We start from the raw sequence: 21738 nt of genomic DNA on the forward strand, positions 1-21738 counted from the left end.
TTGTTCTTTGTGTTCTCGGTTCGAAATGAAGTTGCTTCACTTAATTGCCTTCATTAATATGGTACAATATCAGCGATTCGAGATCGTTTTAGGACTTAATCAAAGAAGAATTTAAATAACTTAAGAAATTATCATTGAATGGATAGAAACTTTGATGTGAAATTTTTTAACGAACTTTAAAAGAAATGAAACTGTAAGCAAGCTGAAAAAAACTCTCTAAGTAATAATAATAAAGATTGCAGTAAATGTACTATGTAAAGTTAACTAAAATGTATTTTTTTTTTTCAAGCTAAGTTTAAGTCGAAAAGGAAAATTTCCGAAATTCCCTTTTGTCGTCTTCAGGATTCCGAATTTGGCTTCTTTTGTAGTTCAATGAGCTCCTGCAATTTAAAGTCCCCTGAAAGCAAGCAAATTCCTTTGAAAAGCATAAGAAAAGATCCCCTTTGCCCTCTTTTTGAGGAACGCCCACAGAGAAAGAATTAAAAACACATAAATGTCGCTTTCAAATAGCTTTTTGTTTTATGGAGCATCCTGTAGCGGACCAAAACAAAAACACCGAAAAAGAAACACAAGCAAACAAAAGTCTGAGCAACAAATTTAACGCAAGCGCAACGAACATATACAGGCATAGATTCCAGATACAACTACAGATACTTCTGAAAGCCAGACAGACACAGATACAGATATACAGATGCAGAGATACATCAATGCCAGACAACGACGCTGGCCGCTGAACTTGACAATGAACTCCCGGTTGACCAAATTCGAGGGCAAACAAGACAGAGGTGATTTACCTTTTGTGATGCTGCTTCTGCTGCTCCTTGAGGAGCCTGTCCTGGCTACCTAACAATAGACACCGATAGGCATTCGGATTCGTTCTGAGACTCGCAAACACTTCTGGCGAAACTCATTCAAACGCACTTCGCACATTAACGCCCTGCTGGAACCGAGACAGAGACCGTATTTGAGCCAGGGTTTGTTTCGTGTCCTTTATTCTTTATGTCTTTCGGTGTGGGAATCTCTTCCTCGCCAGACCCACATAACTGCAGTCGTCGTCGTCGTCGTGAGGATTCTTGGAACTGACCACTGAACTGGCGTCGGTCATTTCAAAAGCGTGCCGTAAACTCTTTCCAAACCGAAAAGCGAAAACAAATAAACCTGAAGCAGAATTAATGCACCTCCATCTATCGTCGTCCTTGTCGTCGTTCTTAATCAATATCAGAGGAAAAGGTTGAGGCATGTTTGTCAATGAATCGATGTTAATTCTGAGAAAATGTAGAAACCTAAAGATGGCTGCTTAGCACTCAGAAATGCTCAATGAAGAAATGCTGAATGACAAGATGTATTTCACCGTAAATATTAATATATGATCCCAAGAGTTAGTGGTAACTTGATAGATACCATAAAGATGTGCGCATTTTGTGTGCCATAAATTACATCTCTCGACGATTTGGTTCGGTTAACTGAACTCTGAAGTAAGTCCAAGACTGAAATCCTGACCCCACACATTGCCCACCCATTCAGAACAGCTCGATTAGCGATAATATCTCGTCGCATTGTTATAATTCTTTGCTGACGGAGAGAAGAGCGCGTACAAAAAGCCATTAAAATCCCAATGCCACTCAGTCCAGGCTCCGGACTCCAGTAGCCGCATGCCCCTTGACCCGGCTTAGCTTTCTTCTAATCATCTGGCAATGACAATGACAATGACCCCAGTTTGTTTACCGACCAGGCTACTGCTGCTGCTGCTGCTGCTGTTGATATATTAGAGCGTTTTGTGTTTATCGAGAACCATCATCTAATTTTCATTAACTTGTGTTTCGCATACAATAAATCTTTCTTTCGTCCTCTTGTTTCGAGGGTCCTCGAACTCTCGACCCCTGCCCAAAGTGCACCCTTACAAAAAATAAAAGCCCTGGGTCAATGTACTTTGGTTTCAGTTTTTAAAATAATAATAAATATTTAAGTGTAGTTTTGAATACGTTAAGTAAGTTTATGTATAAGCCTTTTCTGTAACTTTTCTAATCAAGAGACGTGAAGATAGAGAAGACGTATCAGTGTCCTCCCATGGTGATCACTAGGAGGACACTCTTCAAATATTGCTGCTGCAACAAGAAAGGAACTGAGAAGGAGGAGCATCAGTTGGCCACCATTCGGACGCAGCATTATTAGCCAAGTTTACAGACACATTTGTCAATTTTATGGTGCCAACAGGACGATGTATGACTTTCGGGCTTTTCGGGGCGAAACGATGCCGCATTGCAATTATTATGAATCATTTTCCGGACAGCTTCAAGGGTGGCTGCTATACGTTTATATATGGAGGCGGGAAATGAGAAAATGGAAATCGTTGAGAAAATGGTGAGGGAAATGGCGTGAGGAGATCCTGCTTTGAGTGTCGAGAGATCTGAGTTAATTACCGTCAACGCAACTTTTTTAATTCATTCGATAAAACTTTGGCATACATTTTATCTTTCTTCCATCGGGTATTAAAATTTACCCTTCTTATATTGGTCTTTAAAATACTTGCAAATAGTATTAAGTTTATTAATTTTGTTGTGACATTATTCGAAACCAAAATAGAGAAGTTTAATTTTAAGAAGAATTTAATGGGCCAAATTACTACCATACTAAAGAACTGTATTATGAGTTTATATATATATAATTATGTGGGAAATTGAAAATATATTATTTATGGCCTGAAATCTAAAATTAGGACAAGGGTATTTCCAGTATTTCTCATTCTCAAGTGTTGAATGTTTTTCCTTTATTGGTTTTGTTTCTTTGTTTGCCAGGCGATGATGATCGATGACGGCATCGGCTTGACCTCTCTCTCTACGAGTGTGTCTGATTTTATTGGAAAAGTTTTTTTTTAGCAAGGAGACAAGCCTGGTCTCACTCCTCCTCGGCCATCTTTCCAAGCGTGGAAATCATATTTTATGGCCGTCATTATTACCTAATTTTTATGCTGTGTCAAAAAGGAAAACTGCTGCTAAAACTTGGTCCAGGACCTTGTTGCACATTACCCCCACCCAGCCCAAATGGAACTTCCCTTAACTGTCTCGGTACTGATAAAAGTTTTCTCGCTCTTTCCTTCTTCAGTTTTTCTCTAATGTTTTTTCTTTGCTTTCTTTTTTTTATTTTATTTTTGCATTTAAGCGAGCATAGCAGACAAAATGCGATTGCTAATTTTTCATGGCGGATAATGAATGATATATTGGCTGCAACAATCTGGGTCGGCATAGAGTGGGTAGAGGAGGAGCGTTTAAGGCAATTATTCAAACTATTTGTCAGCACAAACTTAAAAACAAAGGGAAAGCCAAGCAGGGCAGGGCGAGTGAAGGCAGTAAAGTGGATGGAATTTGGTGGTAATTAGGCAAAAGTTAGGACTCGGCTTTGATAGCAGCCAGAATGAGATATTGTAGTATAGGAAGAAGGTAGTAATAGAAAACAAAAAGGAAAGAGTAGAAGGCGAAAAATACCTCTGGAAACTTAATTTCAAATATTAACTACAAGTTTAAAGTAATATTGTTAGTTTGGTCAAAGCTAGTCGATGTATAAGTATATTCTTGAAGGTTTGCGGTGATAATTTTAGTATGAAGGTACCCAAAGTCTGAATTTAAACATAAAAAATTCCTCTTTTCTACCATTGTAGACCATAATCCAATAATTTTAGTATGACAAAGAAGGTACCCAAAGTCTGAATTTAAACATAAAAAATTCCTCTATTCTACCATTGTAGACCATAATCCAAATACTTCAAAGCTGTCATTCCAAGCTGTTTGAATTACTTTCGCCACAGATTCTCACAAGATAACTTGATCACTGTTGTTGCCCTTCCTCCGAAATGAAACATCTAAATTATATAATCTAGGGCCCTGAAATAGAAACTGCCAAACAGTGGATCTGATAACTGATTTGTTGGATAAGCCAGCTTTCAATTTGCGATTTTCCCAACTTAAGCCCAAGGAACTTGACTCAGTGGAAAATGAGGGATTCCCAAGCACACATGTAGTCATCAGACACATACAGTAAATACATAATGCTGGGCAAACGACTAATATGCGATTATGGCAAATCAAATGCTCCTCCAAAATCAACACAAAGCACATACACTTAGCAGGACAGAGGGAAGAGGGCGACTTTTCAGCATTTTGCACATCTGTTCGAATCCCATTTTTTCGCTCTCAATTTTTTTATTTTTTCTTTGCTTCTTTTTGGGGCCAGACATTGCCGAGCAAAGAGCACGAAAAAAGTAAGTACAAACCCAAATTTAATAAATATCAGGGGCAAAAGCGGTGAGTAAGGAAGGGGTGGCGGCGTGTCTGGGCAAAGGTTACTGACACAACACGCACATTGACCTTGATCGCAGACAGAGCGTACTGATTTCAAAGCAGCAGGGTGAACGGCACGGAAAACAGGACCTGAAGAAGGGCCAACCACCGCACAAAGGACACAGGATAACGGACACTGGTTAGACGGCATAAATTATTCGCCAATTTATTTACACTCCCAACCTCATTCTTCTGCAATGTTACATCACAAGTAAAGTGACAGCCAAATGTTACCGACGTAACCGACGTAAATATACCCATGCTGTTTGCAATCGGATTCATAGATCGTATCAATCAAAACTAAGTTTAACACATCAGCATTTCCTGAATCGATATTTATCTATATATTTCTATGACAATATTTTTTGCAAAAATAAAGCTTAAAACTCACATTTTAATTCGGAAGGCATTCCAGTGTTAGTTTTTATTAGGTTAGGAAATCGGAATACTCAACTTTAAACGTAGAATAATTCAAAATTTAATCAATTTCTGAAAATTTTAACCCCTTTTTAAAATTTGGGAAACATTACCAAACAAAATGTTTATTTTCCTACATGCCTGAAAAAATTCGCCTGTTGATGCGACCAAGAATATATATGTATTACAGGGCCGGAAATTACATTCAGAGAGTTGTGAGCTTCTGACTAAGATTCTAATACCATTCTTTTAGTAATATTTATCTATATTTTTATATGACAATTTTTCCTTAAATCAAAATTTAAAAATCACATAACTAAGTCAAAAAGGCACTATTTTTAATTCGGAGAGCTTTCTTATGTTAATTTTTATTAGGTACAAAAATTTAAATTTTTAACATTTTTTTGAAAATATTAACCCATTAAAAAATTTGAGAAAAATGCCAAAAAAAAATGTTCTTTTCCTACATGCACAAAAAGATTCGCATGTTAATGCTGATGAATAACATATGGATTATAGGGACGGAAATGAGACCTTCAGTGCGTTGCAAGCTTCTGACTGATTTTTGTTGGCGGTGAAAGAACTGCCTTCTATATGGCTTTAATTACCTAATTATAATTTACTTATTTGTTTTATATTCTTGCCCAATCAAAAGCACTCAAGATAGGTAATGTCACCGCTAGATCTGTAGATCTATTCCAAATTTCTTAATACAATAGATGACTTTGTTTTGGAATATTTTTAAAGGTTCTAAAGTTCCGGATGGCAATGCAAAATCCAAAGCGTCTCCTAGAAGTAAACTTGAACTCGGCTTGAAGAGATTTCGCTGTGGCATTGAGAGTTCAAAAGCGTAAAAGCATTATCGCACTGCAGGAAGCCTCTGTCACTGTGTGCCAAAACAGGAACCCGCCGATGCATAGAAGCTCTTATCTTATCTCCACCTGGCGCGGACGACCTGTGCCTCTGATCAGATGATGGCAGCTTCTATTAGCCTAAGGTAGATAAGCCCGGGCTATTTTCGGGGACGAGACTTATGCGCGAGACCTATGCTGACTTCTAGAATCGTCTGAGGCTGATATGATGGAATGCAAGGCCTCTGTGATTCACTCGGCTATATAAACCCAAGCAAACTGCACCAAAGACAACAGACTTTAGGTGTTGGTCGTTAAGAGTACCAAGGCCGGAGCAGTTGAACAATCAAGGAAGATCAGGAGTGAAGACAGGATCCAGGATGAAGCTGACCCTAGTGATACTGGCCCTCGTGGGCTGCGTGGCGGCTTTCAGCGTGCCGACGCAGAAGGTGAAGATCGCCGACAAGGACTTCCTTTACAAGCAAAAGTTCCTTTTCGAGATCCTCTATCGTGTGGAAGATCCCCTCAATTTCGAAGAATGGATCAAGCTGGGCCAAAAGTTGATCGTCGAGAAGCCACACTACGAGGTAAGCAATTGGGAGTGGATCATCCCTGAAAGTCATCTTCCATGAAATGGGTTCCTCTTTCTCCACAGACCTTCGACTTCTACATGGAGAAATTCTGGGAGTCCTACAAGCTAGGCGCCCTCCTGCCCAAGGGCGAATTCTTCGGTGCTTTGGTGAAGACCCATCACAAGCAGGCCTACGGTCTGTTTAACTTCTTCTACTACGCCAAGGACTGGGAGACGTTCGTCCGCAACGTCGCCTGGGCCCGCATCCACGTGAACGAGGGCATGTTCGTCTACGCTTTGACACTGGCCGTGATCCACAAGCCCGAGTTCGAGGGTCTGATCTTGCCCCAGATCTACGAAATCTTCCCGCAGTACTTCTTCAACAGCAAATTCGTGTACGAGGCCGAGAAGTTCGACTACGAAGTGTTCAGCAAGTACATCATGTACGAGAAGGAGTACAAGGACATCCTGTATAAGGACTACAGCGAATTCACTGGCAACTTCTACTTCTACACCAAAGACTGGAAGACATGGCAGTGGTACAAAATGATGGGTCTGGACCAGGAATGGTACGTTGAGGACAAGTTTTTCCTGCGCGAGAACTTCGCCACCTTTGTCAACGACCCCAAATACGTCGATGTGATGAAGGGCCTTAAGAAGTTCTACATGCCCGTTGACTACACCCGCGACGTTAACTTCTTTAACGATGAGACCAAGATGAGCTACTTCACCGAGGATCTCGGCTGGAACGCCTACTGGTACTACCTCAACATGGACTACGCCTTCTTCCTCAACGGCAAGCAGTTCGGTTTGGACAAGGACCGTCGCGGCGAGTTCTGGATCTACAATGTGCAGCAGATCCTTGCCCGTTACTACCAGGAGCGTCTAACCAACGGCTACGGTGATATCCCAGAGTTCTTCTGGTACAAGCAGATCGAGTACGGCTATGATCCCCAGCTGATCTACTACAACGGCATCGGCTACAGCTACCGCAAGAACTACTACGACTTCTATACCTACGGCAACTTCGAGATGTACAGCCAGGTGCAAAACTTCTTTAGCCGCGTTTACAAGACCTTGGAGACCGGATTCTACAAGACCGCCGACGGTCAGGTGATCGATCTGCACAAGCCGGAGGCCGTCAAGTTCATTGGCAACTACTTGCAGGGCAATGCCGATACCTTCGACAAGTACTTCTTCAACTACTACTACATGCTGGCCCATATGTACTTTGCCGACGTCGACTACACCGACATGGAGGTCTTCCCCAACATTTTCCTTAACTTCGAGACCATGCTGCGCGATCCCTTCTTCTACACCTTCTACAAGAAGTTCACCGATGTGTTCTACCACTTCAAATACTTCCTGAAGCCATACACCAAGAAGGATCTCATTTACGAGGGCATCACCATTAAGGATGTGACTGTAAGCAAGCTGGTGACGTATTACGATATCGTGGACTTCGATGTGACCAACCTGCTGAACGATAAGATGACCTTCGTCGACGGACAGTTCGTCTGGGACAAGGCTCTGCTGGCCCGTCAGGCTCGTCTGAACCACAAGCCCTTCGAATTCGACTTCACCATTGAGTCCAAGACCGCCCAAAAGGGCGTCGTCCGTGTCTTCCTGGGCCCCAAGTTCGACGAGTACGGTCGCGTGATCCCTCTGGAATACAACCGCAAGAACTTTGTGCAGATCGACAGCTTCATCTTCCCCTTCGTTGCCGGAATCAATACTATCAAGCGCAGCTCCAAGGAGTTCACCTGGACTGCCGAGGACAGGATCACCTACACCGAACTGTACAAGTACGTTATGCTGGCCACCGAAGGCAAGTACGACTTCCCTCTGGACATCAGCGAGCCCCACAACGCCTTCCCCGACCGCCTGGTCCTGCCTAAGGGCTGGGAACACGGCTTCCCCATGCAGTTCTACTTCTTCGTCTCGCCCTATGCCGAGGAATACGAGCAGTTCTCCAACTTCGATTACACATACTCCTCAGGCGTTGGCTCTGGCACTCGTTTTGTGGACAGCAAGCCCTTCGGCTATCCCTTCGACCGCCAGATCGATGAGTACACCTTCTTCGTGCCCAACGGCTACTTCAAGGACGTCAAAGTCTACTACGTGGACACTTTCGCCAAGTACTTCGAGAAGAAGTACGAGCATTTCGGCACCTTCGACTACTCGATCGAGTACTAGAAGACCACCACGGATCAAGCTTTTTACGCTCATTTTGACTTTAATATATGCAATGAAAAACGCTAACAAAAACAAGAAATGTGAAAAAAGGTAGCAGATAATAAAGAAATAATAATTCAAGTTTGGTTAGTTTTATTTTAAAATCTCCTATTCTGATCACATTTTTAGAAGTCTCCAGCAAACCCCCTAGGAACGCTTCTAGAAATGCTTGAAAATTAACTAAACATTTTTTAAACTCTATTAAATATTAAAAATTAACCATAACCTTTTTTAGCAACATCTCATTTTAATCCATTTTCAAAATCTTTTCATATTTATCAACTGAAGCATATTGTGCACTAAACATAGGCTAACACTTATTCGTCCAGACCTGTCCGGCAGTTCAAAATGAAATTCGCCAGGGGCTGACCTTTAGCTCTTCTTGTATTTCTCGCTCGGTGAAGAAAAAGAAAACGTGTAATAAAACGCCCTGGTTCAGTAAGGGACAGAAGTAGGGAAAGGCGAGATCCTTAGGCAGGAAACGCCAAAGGTTCGTTCAACTTTCAACGCGAAGCTAAAACCCGAAACGAGTCCTGAGTCCTGTCTACTGTCTACTGCTCCGTGTCTGAGCGGCTCAGCTTCTGAGACAGACAGATGAAGAGAGGAAGGGAGAAGGCTGGGGCGCTCGTGCGTCGCTTCCTGGCCACGCACAAAATATCGACGCACTTTCTGAAAAGTCCTTGGGTCCCGGTCCTTCTTCCCTCATTTGTATTTGGTGCGTCACCCCTGCCAGCTTGTGGGTAACGTCTGGCGGTGAGGCGCAACAACAGCAGCAAAAATGTAAAAAAGAAACGTGGAATAAAACAAAACTGCCTGGAGCAGCGACCAAACCACCACCAACAACATCAGCATCGAATGGAGTGGCATGGAATGGAGTGGTGTGGTGAGTGTGGAGTGGAGTACAACCCAGTCAAAGACCTACAAAAAATGAAAATAAAACCAGACTAGGGTTCGCCTTTTGTCCGTGTGCGTGTCCCGGGTCCCTCTCCGCCCACGAGCAGTAGAGCCTGTCTAGGGTTCCTTGGACTTCCTGGTGCGTAAGGAGGCAGTCGTCGCGCACTTCATTCAATTCGAATTACTTGAGCTTGTCTTGTCCTCCACCATCCATCCATCCTCGAGTAATTGCCTGCCGGGCACAGGGCTTGGGCCATGCTTAGCCCATAAATTATCAGCATTTGCCTAAAACTTTTCCCCGGACAAACTGTATTGTTTGCTCTTTACCAGGGCTCTCAACTTATTTTAATTAAAATATAATTAAAAATAAGAAAGGACCGTATCTTCGGCACGCTAAAGTTTGTATACCCTTGCAATGTACAATTGGTTCGTTAAGAATCAATCGAATTTGATTAAATGAATGGAAGAACTAATAGAAATTACATGTAACATGTAAACATATCATAAAAATTCATTACACATTTCATTTGCAGTTTCAGTTTTACAGTTAGTCTTTAATTTGACGATCGTTTCTATTAAAGCTATATCACTCTTATCGTTTCAAACTAAGACACTAGTTTACGTAGAAGGACATAAGTAGATCGAACTCGACTGATGATACTGGTCAAGAATATTAAAAAGGTAGGAAACGACTCCTTTACTGAGTTGTAAACTTCTGACTAAAATTATAATAATCTGCTAGGAAATAATATCTTTCAGAAAAGATATAATTGAAAATGATCTAGTTGAAGGGTGTTTTGGTAATTGAGTATATATTTAACAAGCAACAAAAATCTTGTTTTTATGCTTTTAAAGGTTTAGTTAAAGCTAAATGTTACCGAATTTGGTAGATATAGTTTTTATAGTCTCTGACTTCTAGGTGTTTGTTTACATTAAAGGACAAAAATCTTTCAGAGAATGCATTTCGCTGCAAAATTTGTCACTGGTATTTCATCATCCAACGATGCGATGTTGCTGTGATGTATTGCGTTTGTGCTCTTCTGTATGTCCACGCCCAGCAACTGTACACCACATGTGGCTTCTTCCGCCCTTCCTCCTCTGTCATTATGCGTCGCTCGGCACGCATTTTCTCTTGTTTAGTTTGCTGTTGCTGCTGCTGCTGTCCACAAATTAGCAGTCGTCGACCCCAATATCAGTTTACGACCAGAGCCAGAAGCTTGTCGTAGGCCTAAACTGAAAGCGGAATCGCTGGCAGAGCAGGGCGAGGGCTGGTACAGGGACTGAGACTGGTCCTCACCTTGCACACTGGCCAGACAGCGAAGAACCCCAAGAGCCGAAGAACCCAGGAACCCAAGAACTGCTGGGCTCTTGCCGCTTTATTGCACGTAATGATGTTGCCACAGTTTCGAATCGTTCGCATGTCGCTCAACATAAAAACAACAACAATCTTACATACACACAGACTACAGATGCGGTCAGAAGAATAGTTGCTACCAATAATCAATATATAAAAATACCAAAGATTAAGCTAAATAATCATATATTTCGCATTTATTACAGCGTGAGAAGTGGGTTCGACATCAAACAAAAAATCACTATTGCCTTTGGCCTAAACCCAAAACCACTAGTTACTACCAACTCCACCGCCTTTGTAGGCCCAATGAGAAATTCGCCATCTCTCTGTCGTTCTCCACTCGCCTCGTCAGTCCTAAGGGGCTTCGGGTTTCCGACTCAGGAGTTTGCCCCTGACTTCGGCTCAGGGCACTTGGCTTTCTGCGTTCTGACGAGTCTGCTGGCCTGTTCCTGTTCCCCTGTTCGTTGCCGTTCTGGTTTTTTTTTCTGCATTCGTGCCTCGGGTGCGAGGCCATGCCTTTGTATGGCCCTTTCCTGCACAACCCCTGCTACGACCTCTTGCTCGTTCTGTTTTGCTAGCGAATTTTCCCGCCAAATGACTCCATGGAGGAAAAAGGCAAAACAAAACAAACCAAACCAAAACCAAACTGAACCGAACTCAACTGAACCGAGCCGAGTGCAGCAGACAATACCACATGGCAAGTCCTAGGTCGGTTACACCACCACCACCACTGGCACTGCTTCTGTACGACGACTCTACCACCACCAATAAGCGACGACGACAGCACCACCAGACGAGACCGGAGACCAAACCAAAACCAAAACCGAGGGCTGGGAGAACAGGGAGCGGTGACCGAATCCAGACCACAGAGTATAGCAGGCAGGGCAAGCATTCGGGACCAAGGCCCAGACAGATGCGGGCCGCAGAAGAGAACGACGATGAGGATAAGGACGAGAATTACGACGATGATGAGGACGTGGACGAGGTTGCGTTGAGGTAGCTACGCTGCCTCATTGTAGTCCAGTCGTTTCGCCGCTTCAATTTTAAAAATCGCCAAACAAATTCACCACCAAATCGTCGAACTTACGTCTCTGCAGTTCACAAACTAGTTCATATTAAGTTAAGTTTTACTTTTCAACCCCTCCTCTATTTACCATAAAGGGTTAAAAACAGTTTGGGGATAATACGGTTACGCTCACCGATTATCACAAGAGTATTAGGTATCGTTTTCCATACCGTGCCAATCCGTTTTGTCCTGAATTATGTACTACCTTCACACGGAATTATATTATAAATACAACTTGCGTTTTCGGGTATATTTGTTTTCTCCATGTCTCGATTCCCTATCGTATCCATCACTGTCTCTGATCTATCATACTATGTAATATCATATCCATAGTATATCCCTATGGTATTCTTAATTGAATTCTATATCATCTGTGTTTTGAATTTATAACATATACCTTATGACATTGCCAGCCGGAATTTGGAATGGATTTTCGGTAATATATCTCCCTAAACCTCAATTTTACATTGTTCCTTTCACAGCTCTATTCCATTTCATCCCCAAATCGAGTCCGTTGTTCCTTTCCGCTCATTCTACATTCTTCCTGAACCCCCGTGTGAATGAACTCAGCCAAGGACAATGATCTACGGCTCAGACTCGCAATCGGTGTGAGTGCCACGCCTATCGTCGTTCGGTTTTGCTTTTAATTTCGTGTGCGATATTTTTGGCCAGGGGTTGGTTTTTTACAACTGCGGCAATGGTTTGCAGAAGAAGAAAGAAGCATCCCGCCGGCGTCATTGACATTGAAAATTATACGAGGACAACGGCAGTGGCAGCGAAACAGCAACAGGAACAGACTAAACAAAACAAATCGTAAAATTTTTGCGCACTTCCACAGAACTTTTAACCTAACCTCTTCATACCCCCGAAAACTCTAGGTAGACGGAGATGGATGCTCCAGACAGACGTCGACGGGGGCACCAGAAAACCACATGGACTGAAGTAGCGGCAGACGAAAGTGAACAATTCAAGTATTTGCCAGGGGGGCTTCTACAGACTGTATGGAAGTGGGTGTAGAGGGACTCTTACTGAGGGTATGAAAAAGTTCTACACGGGAAATTTTGTCTAATTGAAAAATAGTTCATTTAAGGGCTTATCAAAACGGTTTACCTACCGAATTTCGTATCCTTAATTTCTAGAATCTTGATTAAAATTACATTGTTGGGACATAACTAAAAAAATTCTGTATTTAAAGAACAGCCCAGCATTTCAATTGGTTTCCTCCCTCCATTTCTCCCTGTGCAGAAGTGGAGTAATCCGGTGACTGGCGTCATTGTCCTGCGGCTGCTGGCAACTGGATGCGTCATGTTATTAAATATTTAGCGACAAGCCCCTAAACCCCATAAAGCACAGCTCCTCCATCCTTTTTCATCCGGGGGTTTCCCTTGGCCCTCTCTTAGTTGAATCAAACCATTTAAATACTAACGTGCTACGCCAGCCCACCCCCCCAGAAAATGACAGGAACAAAGGCTGATCCCTGCCTTGAATGGATGTTGTTTTTCATTAAATAGCCGTTGTTGGACCAGTTAGCGCCTCTCCACAGCCCCCCAGACGGACGATCCCTATTAGCTCTTGCCAAAAATTGCACCTGCCCTCCATGTTTGCACCTGCCGCCAGGCCGAGGCGGCGGTGAAGTTGAAAACATCGCAATGTTTGGGGTTTGTTTATTTGTTCGTCGGTGGTGAGGTTATTTATTTTGGCATGTGTGTGACGTTGGCCGGGAAACAGTTCAATGTCCTTTGTGGTCAACAGGATTAGTCAGTCATTCTAAAAAGGGTAACCAGGAGAGAAGCGGGGCATCAGCTGCCACGAAAAGCTCTGCAGTTTCTCCTCAAGCTCATAATATTTGTCGATACATTCAAAGAAAATAACTGAAACTTATTGAAATAGGAAAAAAAAAAAGAAATTTGAATTTCGCATTAATCATTAATCTCCTTAGGAGCTCTTCCAAGACCCTCCTCTTTATCAAACCAGTAAGGCATCCTCGAGCGCCTTAATTCATTTAATTTCAGTTTCGTAGGCAAAATTCAGCATTTGAAAACGTTCAAGATGTAGTCTAAAACTTCGCAGTCAATGGAACAAGGAAGTACAATAATCTCTTGGAAGTTAGGGAGTTGGACAAGAGAAACGGGAACTCAACAGGAGCAGCACTCCGGCAGCAACATATTGGCAAACATGTTTATTTACAACCCAGAAAAGAACAAGGGCGACGCTCGTTGGGTGTGGAGAAGGGTGGTGAAGGAAGAAAGGGAGGGCGGTGGGCGACCACCACCTAAGAAAAACCAGAATCCACAACCCAGACGCATATTGCCATTGTCAGGAGGAGGCCAGACGCATACGAAGACGACGAAGACGACGACGAAGACGACGAAGACGACGACGACGACGACGTCAAACGATTCCAGAAATTTCACTTCAAAAATTTGCGACGTTTAGCGCGCGATTGCTACAAATCAAAGCGACCTTCTTCAGCCTGCTCCCGATTCAGCAGTATCCTCCATCCCCCTTCCATTCCAGACAGCCAGCAAGCTATTTTAGATAAGTAAAAAATCCTTAAGAAATGCCAGAAGCATTCGGAGCAACATATGCCCGCCAAATCAGGAGCAGACAAAACAAACAAAGCCCAAAGGACAGACGGTTGAACACGGGCCGAGATAAAGGTCGGGAGTCGAAGACGCAACGAAGACAACCAGGCAGGCAAGTCGCAACCGAAACTGATTTAAGTATAACGACAGAACAAAAACAAAGGCAACTTTTTTTGTAAAGAAAGGAAAAGTTAACGAAGGGAAGGGAACGACGGTTTTAGAAATGGCAGACGGACCGAAACGATTATCTTGATTTATACATTACAATTTTAGATGACTAACAGCTGGGTGCAGAATAATTATCGCGATATAAGCCAAATATTTTAAATTATTTACAGCAAATCATAATCAAAACAAGGTGGCTAACAAATTTGATAGCTCTATCTGTTTGATTTAGTTTTTGACACGGATTATGGACAAAAGGAAGAATGGACGTGGCTAAATCAAGAAAACTAGGCTAGAGATGTGTCCCCCAGCTTGTTTGTCATCAAACAAATCTTTAGCTTTGTGCACTAGGTGTTGAAGGACATAACGGACAAATACAAATAAAAAATAAATTAAAACTAAAATGACTACTAATCTAGACTGCTGACATGCCAACACAATTTGCCGATCCTTAAGTATATTCCTGGGGGCAGGCAAGTGAATCATCCCACGTCTGCAGCTGTCGGTAAACAGGACAAATGTCGATGGCTGTCTCGGTGTCTCACTGCTTCCTTTGGTGCGTAAACTTAATCGTAGACATCGCAGACGACGACGACGCTATGCCACTACCCACTCCACCTCCAAGTGATTTGTTGGCCAAAGTTTGAGAAGGAGGGTACTCCTTCACCAGACGACGTCAGGCGACAGCCCAAAAATTACCCAAACATAAAAAGGGCCACTCCCAGTGCTGGCGGCTGCAGAAATTTACGCGTCTCTGAACTTTGACCCTCAGATGATGCTGCTCTGCGACGACTATGATTGTGACCTCTGTGGTAGTCTGGCATCGCCCACCACATGCCACAACTTCCCTTCGCTCTCACCGTTTGCCCCGTCAAATTTTATGGCGTGCTTTACTTCTGCCTTTGTTCGGCACTTTTTTTATGCGAAATTAATTTAGAAAACTTTTTCTCGGAACCGAAACATGTACGAACGATACGCAATTCACGATTCTGGCGAAATGGCGGGGAGTGCCACTTTTGGGGTTAATTCCGGCCTGTTTGGAAGGGTTCAGAAAGGTCAAAGTTCATGCGTGAACAAGGCCAGAACACATACAAATGTTGGTATGCTGATAAGAAAGTCCTGACTACAATTTAATGACAAGTTACAAGTTAGTTATTTAGCTGATATTTATAGTTATAAAGACTTGATTTTAGCACTTAGGATTTCCCCCAAGGAAATCTCGGTCTCCCTAGGGCTATGTTTTGATCCGACTGTACTTAGTGACGCAGCCTAAGAACTTTGAACTCGTTGGCTTTGCTTATTAACTCGCAAACAAAGACTCTCAGGGACTCGGCTCTTTGCTCATGGGTTAACAACCTTCTTAGTCATGCATTTACAGTGTGATCCATGTCCGGCATTCCCCCATTGGAAGAAGAACGCACACCAATACCAGAAGAAGCTCTCTCTCCCAACCGATCTTTTTACCGCATCCTACATCGCAGAATCGCAATAAAAAGGTAGCATCTGTTAGATATAAAACCATCAACACGAGACGCGAGCCGTCCCGGTCTTTGTCGTCGCTCCTGGCATTGAAGAAGATTCTTCTTCTGGCTGTGCATCGAACTCTGATACTACACCCATCTTTTTCTCTCTTTCTTCGCGTCTATCACCGTCTTACTCACCCTATGTACCCACTAGCAACAAGCCAAAGAACAACAATAATTAAGCTTCACCTAGATCAGAGTCCACAAAAAAAAGAGAAATAAATAAATAAACCATAAGAAATAAGTTCAGAGATCCACAAAGAATTCTTCTGCTTCTTCTTCCTACTCTTTTTTCACGTTTTGGCGGGCGGTTGAGCGAATGCTGGCGCTTGGGGTGCGACAGAGACAGGCTGGGGACTGGAAACGTGGGAAGGCGCACAGGCGCATAAAAAAATCCCCAAGCCGCAGACAGTGCAAAAACAACAATAACAAAATGCAAACTGGAAGGCAGGTCGGGCAATGCAGGGAAGGGCAGAGGACAAAGAAGAAGTCGAAAGAGGTCCAAAAACAGAACCAATTGGAAAATGGAATGGAATCGAATCGAAGCGCAGTTAAATAAAATTTGCTCTCTATGCCCAGTGTTTATGTATGTTTGTTTTGTGTCTGGGGAACACACACACACAAAGGCACACATGCACATAAATAATAATGAACGGGGTGAATGGACGCAAGGTGGCGTCGCGGTCGCAGCGTCAATGCTTGTTCTTGACTTGGTGAGTTTTCGCGCCAAAAATCGTTCCCTTTTTTGTTAGAGTATATAAGCTTTTGTGTACACTGAAGGAGCAGAATGTATATCTGGGCACACTAAATATGTACATTTGAGCCTGGGCACACTAAACATCAATTGACAATCTTAAATGCCTTAAACGCTTGGCAGCTCAGTACGGGTTGTTGCACCAAAATTATTGCCCCCTAGCTAAGCAGTTCAAATCACAGTGACATCTAAACCTGGGCACGATAAAGAACCAAATTTTGGCTTGTGCACATCGAATGTTATTAAAAAATTCCTTTAATTTTTGGTATTTTTTAAGCCAGTAATACCTTTGATGTCTAAAAACGTATGAGAATCTCCACTGTAGACGAAATGCACCCCCTCAAATCTTTAGGGTATGCAATGTATGAACCTTTCGCGCCAAAAGCGTTAACCTTTGGCAGCTGTTGTTGGTGTTTTCGGTTTTTTCGGTTGCTCCGCAGAGTTGACTTTGTTTTGACGTTGACCAGACTGCACACACACAAACAAACAGTCCAAAAGGGGAGAGCGCAGAAAGAGAGCCCCAAAAAGCCCTTTGGCCATGATGATGCGCCACAATGGGCGTGGCACTTTGACGGCGAGTGGAGAGAGGTGAGAATCAAGAGTCAAGAGTCGAGAAGCAGCAACAGAAACAGGAGCAGAGAAACCATCCAGAGAAGCTTCTGCTTCTGCATGTGGGCTCCCTTTTGGTGTTTTGTTTTTCGCTTTGGTTTTGGTTCAATTCAGTTCATTTCTCTACGATTCTGTCGCCCGTCGCTGCTCCCCCTTTGGGTATTTCTGTTTGCCCGTTTTGCTTTGATCCCCTTATTCTGTCTGGGGGCTAAGAGCGAGTACACATTCGTTTTGTTTTTGCTCTCATTGCCATTGCACTGCACTTCGCTTGCCAGTCCGTCCGTGTGCCTTGCCCTTCCCTGTCCTGCCCAGATACTCTTCGTAGCTCACTGTTCCTCAGTTCCATGTTCCATGTAATGGCCCATCGTTTCCGTCATTCCCATTGTCGTTTGTTGGCTTTGTTTACAAGCATTTGATGGACCACTAACACCGCACATTCGCAGATACAGATACACCACGCTCCCAGAATGCGCGGGATATTCCTATACTTTTCCCCTTTAGTTCTTTTTTCCCCCTTGCTAAAATGGCGAGAAAATTGTAATTCTCTTTGCTGGCGCTGTCACTGGCTCCCCCTTTCAGACACTTCCCCCTCATTCTTATCCTGGCCATCATCATTCCCATTACCAACCATTGCGTCGGTTTCTTTATTCTTTTTATTAGTTGTACTTTATTGAATTCGCCGATTGAATGAATTGCTCAATGAGCTGCCCGCCGAAGACGTGCGGATGATGAGCAGCAAATTGATGGGGGATTTCCACGCGAGGCTTTCCCTCAGATATCCAAGCCCCAATCCGCCCAAATTCCCCAAAAGCTTCCGTTCTTATTTCTGGCCCTTTCTTGAGTGCAAAGTGCCAGTTGGCTACAGGGAGTGCAAATGGGAGAAGGAGAATGGCATTTTCACCCAAAATTATGACATTTAGTGGTGCCCCACAAAAGGATACTCAAAATAGTTGGAGTTAACTGCGAACTATTTCTAAATAAGAAATATACATGATTTGTATATTTTTGTATTTTAAAAGATATGGTTAAGTAGAAATAAAGTTATTATTTATTGTTACTACTAATGTGTTTCGCGAATGTTGATAACACGTTTCATTTTAAACGAATTTGTGACACAAAATAATGGGGATAAAAAAAAACTTAAAACTCAATTTTTTATCTTTTTATTGTAAGCTATTTGATTCTTCCCTCAAAATCGGTTTTCAAACTATGTAAAATATTTTCCAGAGCAGCAAGAAAGGCTACTCTTAATCCTTAAACCCAATTGAATGGCGGACGTTGAGGCAGAGGAAGAGGTTCCTCTAGAACAGCAGCCTGGGCAAGATGAGGGAGAAGCGGATGAAACTCTCGAGGGCGAGGATGAAGACGAACCTGAAGGTGAAGAGGAGGAACTATCGTCAGGGGAGGAAAAGGATCCCTTTGAGCTCTTGGACGAGAGCGAGTCTGACGACGAGGAGGAACAGGCCATGTACAAGGAGTATCTGGATTTGATCAAAGAAATCGATGCCCAGAACCTGGTCATCCACGATCTGAAGGCAATGGCCACTGAGCTGAGGTGTAAAAGGTGCAAGACCTACAAGGACAAGGAAGAGTACAAGCGTCTAAGGATCTGTCAAGAGCAGCATGACATACATCTGCAGCAGCTCATCAACCGGGCAACTCGCCTGCAAAACTTTGGATCGCGACGGCTATACGGAGAACTGGAGATGGAACTTACGGATGCTGAGGAGAGTTTCTTCTTTACGGGACTCGCATCAACCTCATTAACGGCGTGCGCTACATTCAAGGATGAGGAGAATTGCTGCAATAGAGGCTGCCCCTTCTGTTGGGAATCCGATTCTGACTCCGACTCGAAGGATTATGATCCAGCCTGCTGGACCGACTTCTAAGCCATTTAATTGGGGATATTGGTTGGGGTTATGTCTTGTACAGAAAATATTATGGTTTTATAAGAGAGTGTGTATGGTATTTGAAGTATGACTAATGGGCATAAAGTTGACCATAAATGGATCCTTAACAGAAACTATACTCAAGCAACCCTTTCTTCGAGCACTTCTAGAAATCAATTTTTAAAAACTGTATCTGCAGATATTAATCTGTTTTAATGAGTCCATCAAATACACGCGGAAGGGCAATAAAAATGAATGCAGATACACTTTTGCCAACATCTTTTCAACCCTCTAGAACGGCACGGCATTTTCTCTAGCCCTTAATGCACGCATTTCCGTTTCCTCTATCGCCTGCTCGCCTCGCTTCCCTTATATTTTTCTTCCTCCACCATCAAGAATTTTATGTTTTATTGCAGCTGTTGCGCTGTCAACGCCCCACCGCTGCGCTCCACGTACGCCCCTCCAACACTGATACACGCTTTTATTGGCACTGTGATTTCTGGTGACTGAATCCACCGGATTACGCTTCAAGAAGCACTGCTTCCCCACTCGCATCCACATTCGCATTAATCATACAAAAAAAAAAAACAGAACTCTTCTTGCAGAATGCAGTTTAATTTGGCATGAAGTGCTGTTCGCGGGAAGGTCGCTTCTTTGCTCTATCGGTAGTTAAGCGGTTTATCACCGATAACAACCTGTAAGCAAACCAAGCCAGTGGCATTTGATGACTCTCGCTGTAGCTGCTGCTGTTGCAATGGCACAAGTTGAGCCTTTTATGGCGTCATATTTTTATGGCGACATTATCAATGTGATGCCGGAAGATGGTATTAATGGCTGAATAGATCTGCATGAAATGTAAGCAAAATGTGACCAAAAAACATTCTTTCTGTGACAATGTTAGACAGAGAAAATGCCAATATGTAAGAATGTTCTAGATTGTCAAGAAAAATTATTGCACATTTACCCATTGGGATTGCTATCAAAATGTTAAGGAATTCTGAAGTCAAATACAAATTGAGTTTAAAATGTTTTCTATTTTTGTTACATTTAGACTTCCACAGCCTTGTAATATTACTAAAAAACTCTTGCCCAGGTTGGTATCTTATTAATACATAGTTGGCAGCATTTTCCTAGACTTAAATGAGCATACCAAATATCAAAATAGAAATTTCCCGCAGCATTAATCCATAGTTTAAGCTTAAACGCTTAGTGTTTACCCCTATGGTTTGAAGCCTGTTTGTGTTTTGTTGGTTAACCTTCTGTTTCTGGTTTATTTTTGGCACAATTCCCGCAGCCATTTGCTCTCGCGCGTCCCTGAAAATGACAGTTGGATTAGCTCTAACACATACACAAGAATCAAACGCGCAACACACACACAGATCCGTGATACGAATTCCCGACCCTTGTTATCCTGGCCAAGGACGCAATCTGTCGGTTGAGGAGGACGTTTTAAGGGGCCTGAGGCTGGTCTGCTTGGACTAGGATTCGGTTTTATCACAGCTAAATGCGCTTCGAAACGATTCAAGTCAAGATTACCCATACGACACGTTAAAAGCTTAAAGACTTAGCCTTCCATTGTCAAAATCAAATAAAGGACACAATTTCTCATTTACAAAAAGTTGAGAACAAACATAGGCGTGCAGGACCTAGCATACATCCTTTGAGTTTTCCCGAGTTTTATATCCTCGCAAAGCCGGCAAGAGGAGGATCTTTTTCAGCCTGGGTAAGATGCATGCAAGTTTTTCTTTGCCCATCTTGCAGAGTTTTCTTTTTGTGTTTTCTTTTGTTTTGCTTTCTCTGCGTTTTTGTCCTATTGTTGCTGCTGGTTTTTTGTTTATGCCTCTACTGCATAAAATGATTTCATTAAAAAAGTTGTAAACTTTTTCATTTAATTTAACTGCAGCAAACAACATCTTTTGTGCAGCCCATTCTCTTCCGTCTTTTCCTTTTCTCCGCGCTGGCAACTATCTTTTCAGTTAGCATCTGCTGCCAGGACTCGGATTCAGGTCCTCCACGCTCTGAGCCACGATTTGTATTCTCTTTTTTTCCTGGTGTTTGGCATGACTTTCAATTAAACTTTTCCATTTCAATTCATTGCAAATTTCGCAAGCTTGCTTACCCTAGGCCAATACAAATCCAGATTTGCCCAAAAGACAACATATTTAACGATCTGTTAAGAAAGTTTACCTTCTTTTTAATCTTCTCTCATAAATAAGTGGAACTTCGTTGATTTAAGAATGTTCTAGAATTTCAAACGCTACATTTTTCTTTACGACAAAAGTAAAACAAAAAGGACAACTTTTGTATTCAAGTTTTAAAGGTAAAACCTGACTTCAAATAACCAACATATTAAGTCCTCTAAATTAGTATGTGGCACACATCTGATAATTTCCTCATCCAATTCGCATAATAAAACCTCAAGGGTATTTGGAGGGGTCGCGGCTTCAGCGAAGATCGACTTCCTTTTTCTCTCTTTTATTTGTTATGTTTT

The 21738-nt window shown here is 42.6% G+C and overlaps 2 protein-coding genes and 2 long non-coding RNA genes across 6 annotated transcripts in view; 3 read left to right on the top strand and 1 right to left on the bottom strand.

Moving 5' to 3' along the window:
- Positions 1 to 8489, top strand: part of Lsp1gamma (Larval serum protein 1 gamma) — a 47849-nt gene extending 39360 nt beyond the window's left edge. For both annotated transcript variants that reach the window (XM_086840744.1, XM_086840747.1), the window contains exons 2-3: positions 5499 to 6189; positions 6258 to 8489. In XM_086840744.1, coding sequence (XP_086696870.1) covers positions 5983 to 6189; positions 6258 to 8369 — 2319 coding nt within the window. In that variant the 5' untranslated portion in view covers positions 5499 to 5982 and the 3' untranslated portion in view covers positions 8370 to 8489. The remainder of the gene's footprint in view (positions 1 to 5498; positions 6190 to 6257) is intronic.
- LOC110184505 (uncharacterized) overlaps positions 1 to 21738 on the bottom strand; it is a 155433-nt gene that overhangs the window by 51928 nt on the left and 81767 nt on the right. The gene's annotated exons all lie outside the window — the stretch shown is intronic.
- Positions 9834 to 12710, top strand: LOC147644786 (uncharacterized). The gene is made up of 3 exons (XR_015273475.1): positions 9834 to 9983; positions 12205 to 12535; positions 12601 to 12710. It is a non-coding gene; the product is annotated as an uncharacterized LOC147644786 (long non-coding RNA).
- LOC110184492 (uncharacterized) lies at positions 18515 to 19315 on the top strand. Its single transcript, XM_020953046.2, has one exon. The coding sequence runs from the start codon at positions 18627 to 18629 to the stop codon at positions 19245 to 19247; it is 621 nt and encodes a 206-aa protein (XP_020808705.2). The 5' UTR covers positions 18515 to 18626; the 3' UTR covers positions 19248 to 19315.

Source organism: Drosophila serrata, unplaced genomic scaffold, assembly GCF_035046125.1.
Source record: "Drosophila serrata isolate PLE 108 unplaced genomic scaffold, ASM3504612v1 contig_98, whole genome shotgun sequence".
In the NCBI taxonomy this organism is placed as follows: domain Eukaryota; kingdom Metazoa; phylum Arthropoda; class Insecta; order Diptera; family Drosophilidae; genus Drosophila; species Drosophila serrata.

Excerpts from the sequence above, each read along its gene's own strand:
- LOC110184492 (XM_020953046.2), top strand. The coding sequence starts at position 18,627 with ATGGCGGACGTTGAGGCAGAGGAAGAGGTTCCTCTAGAACAGCAGCCT.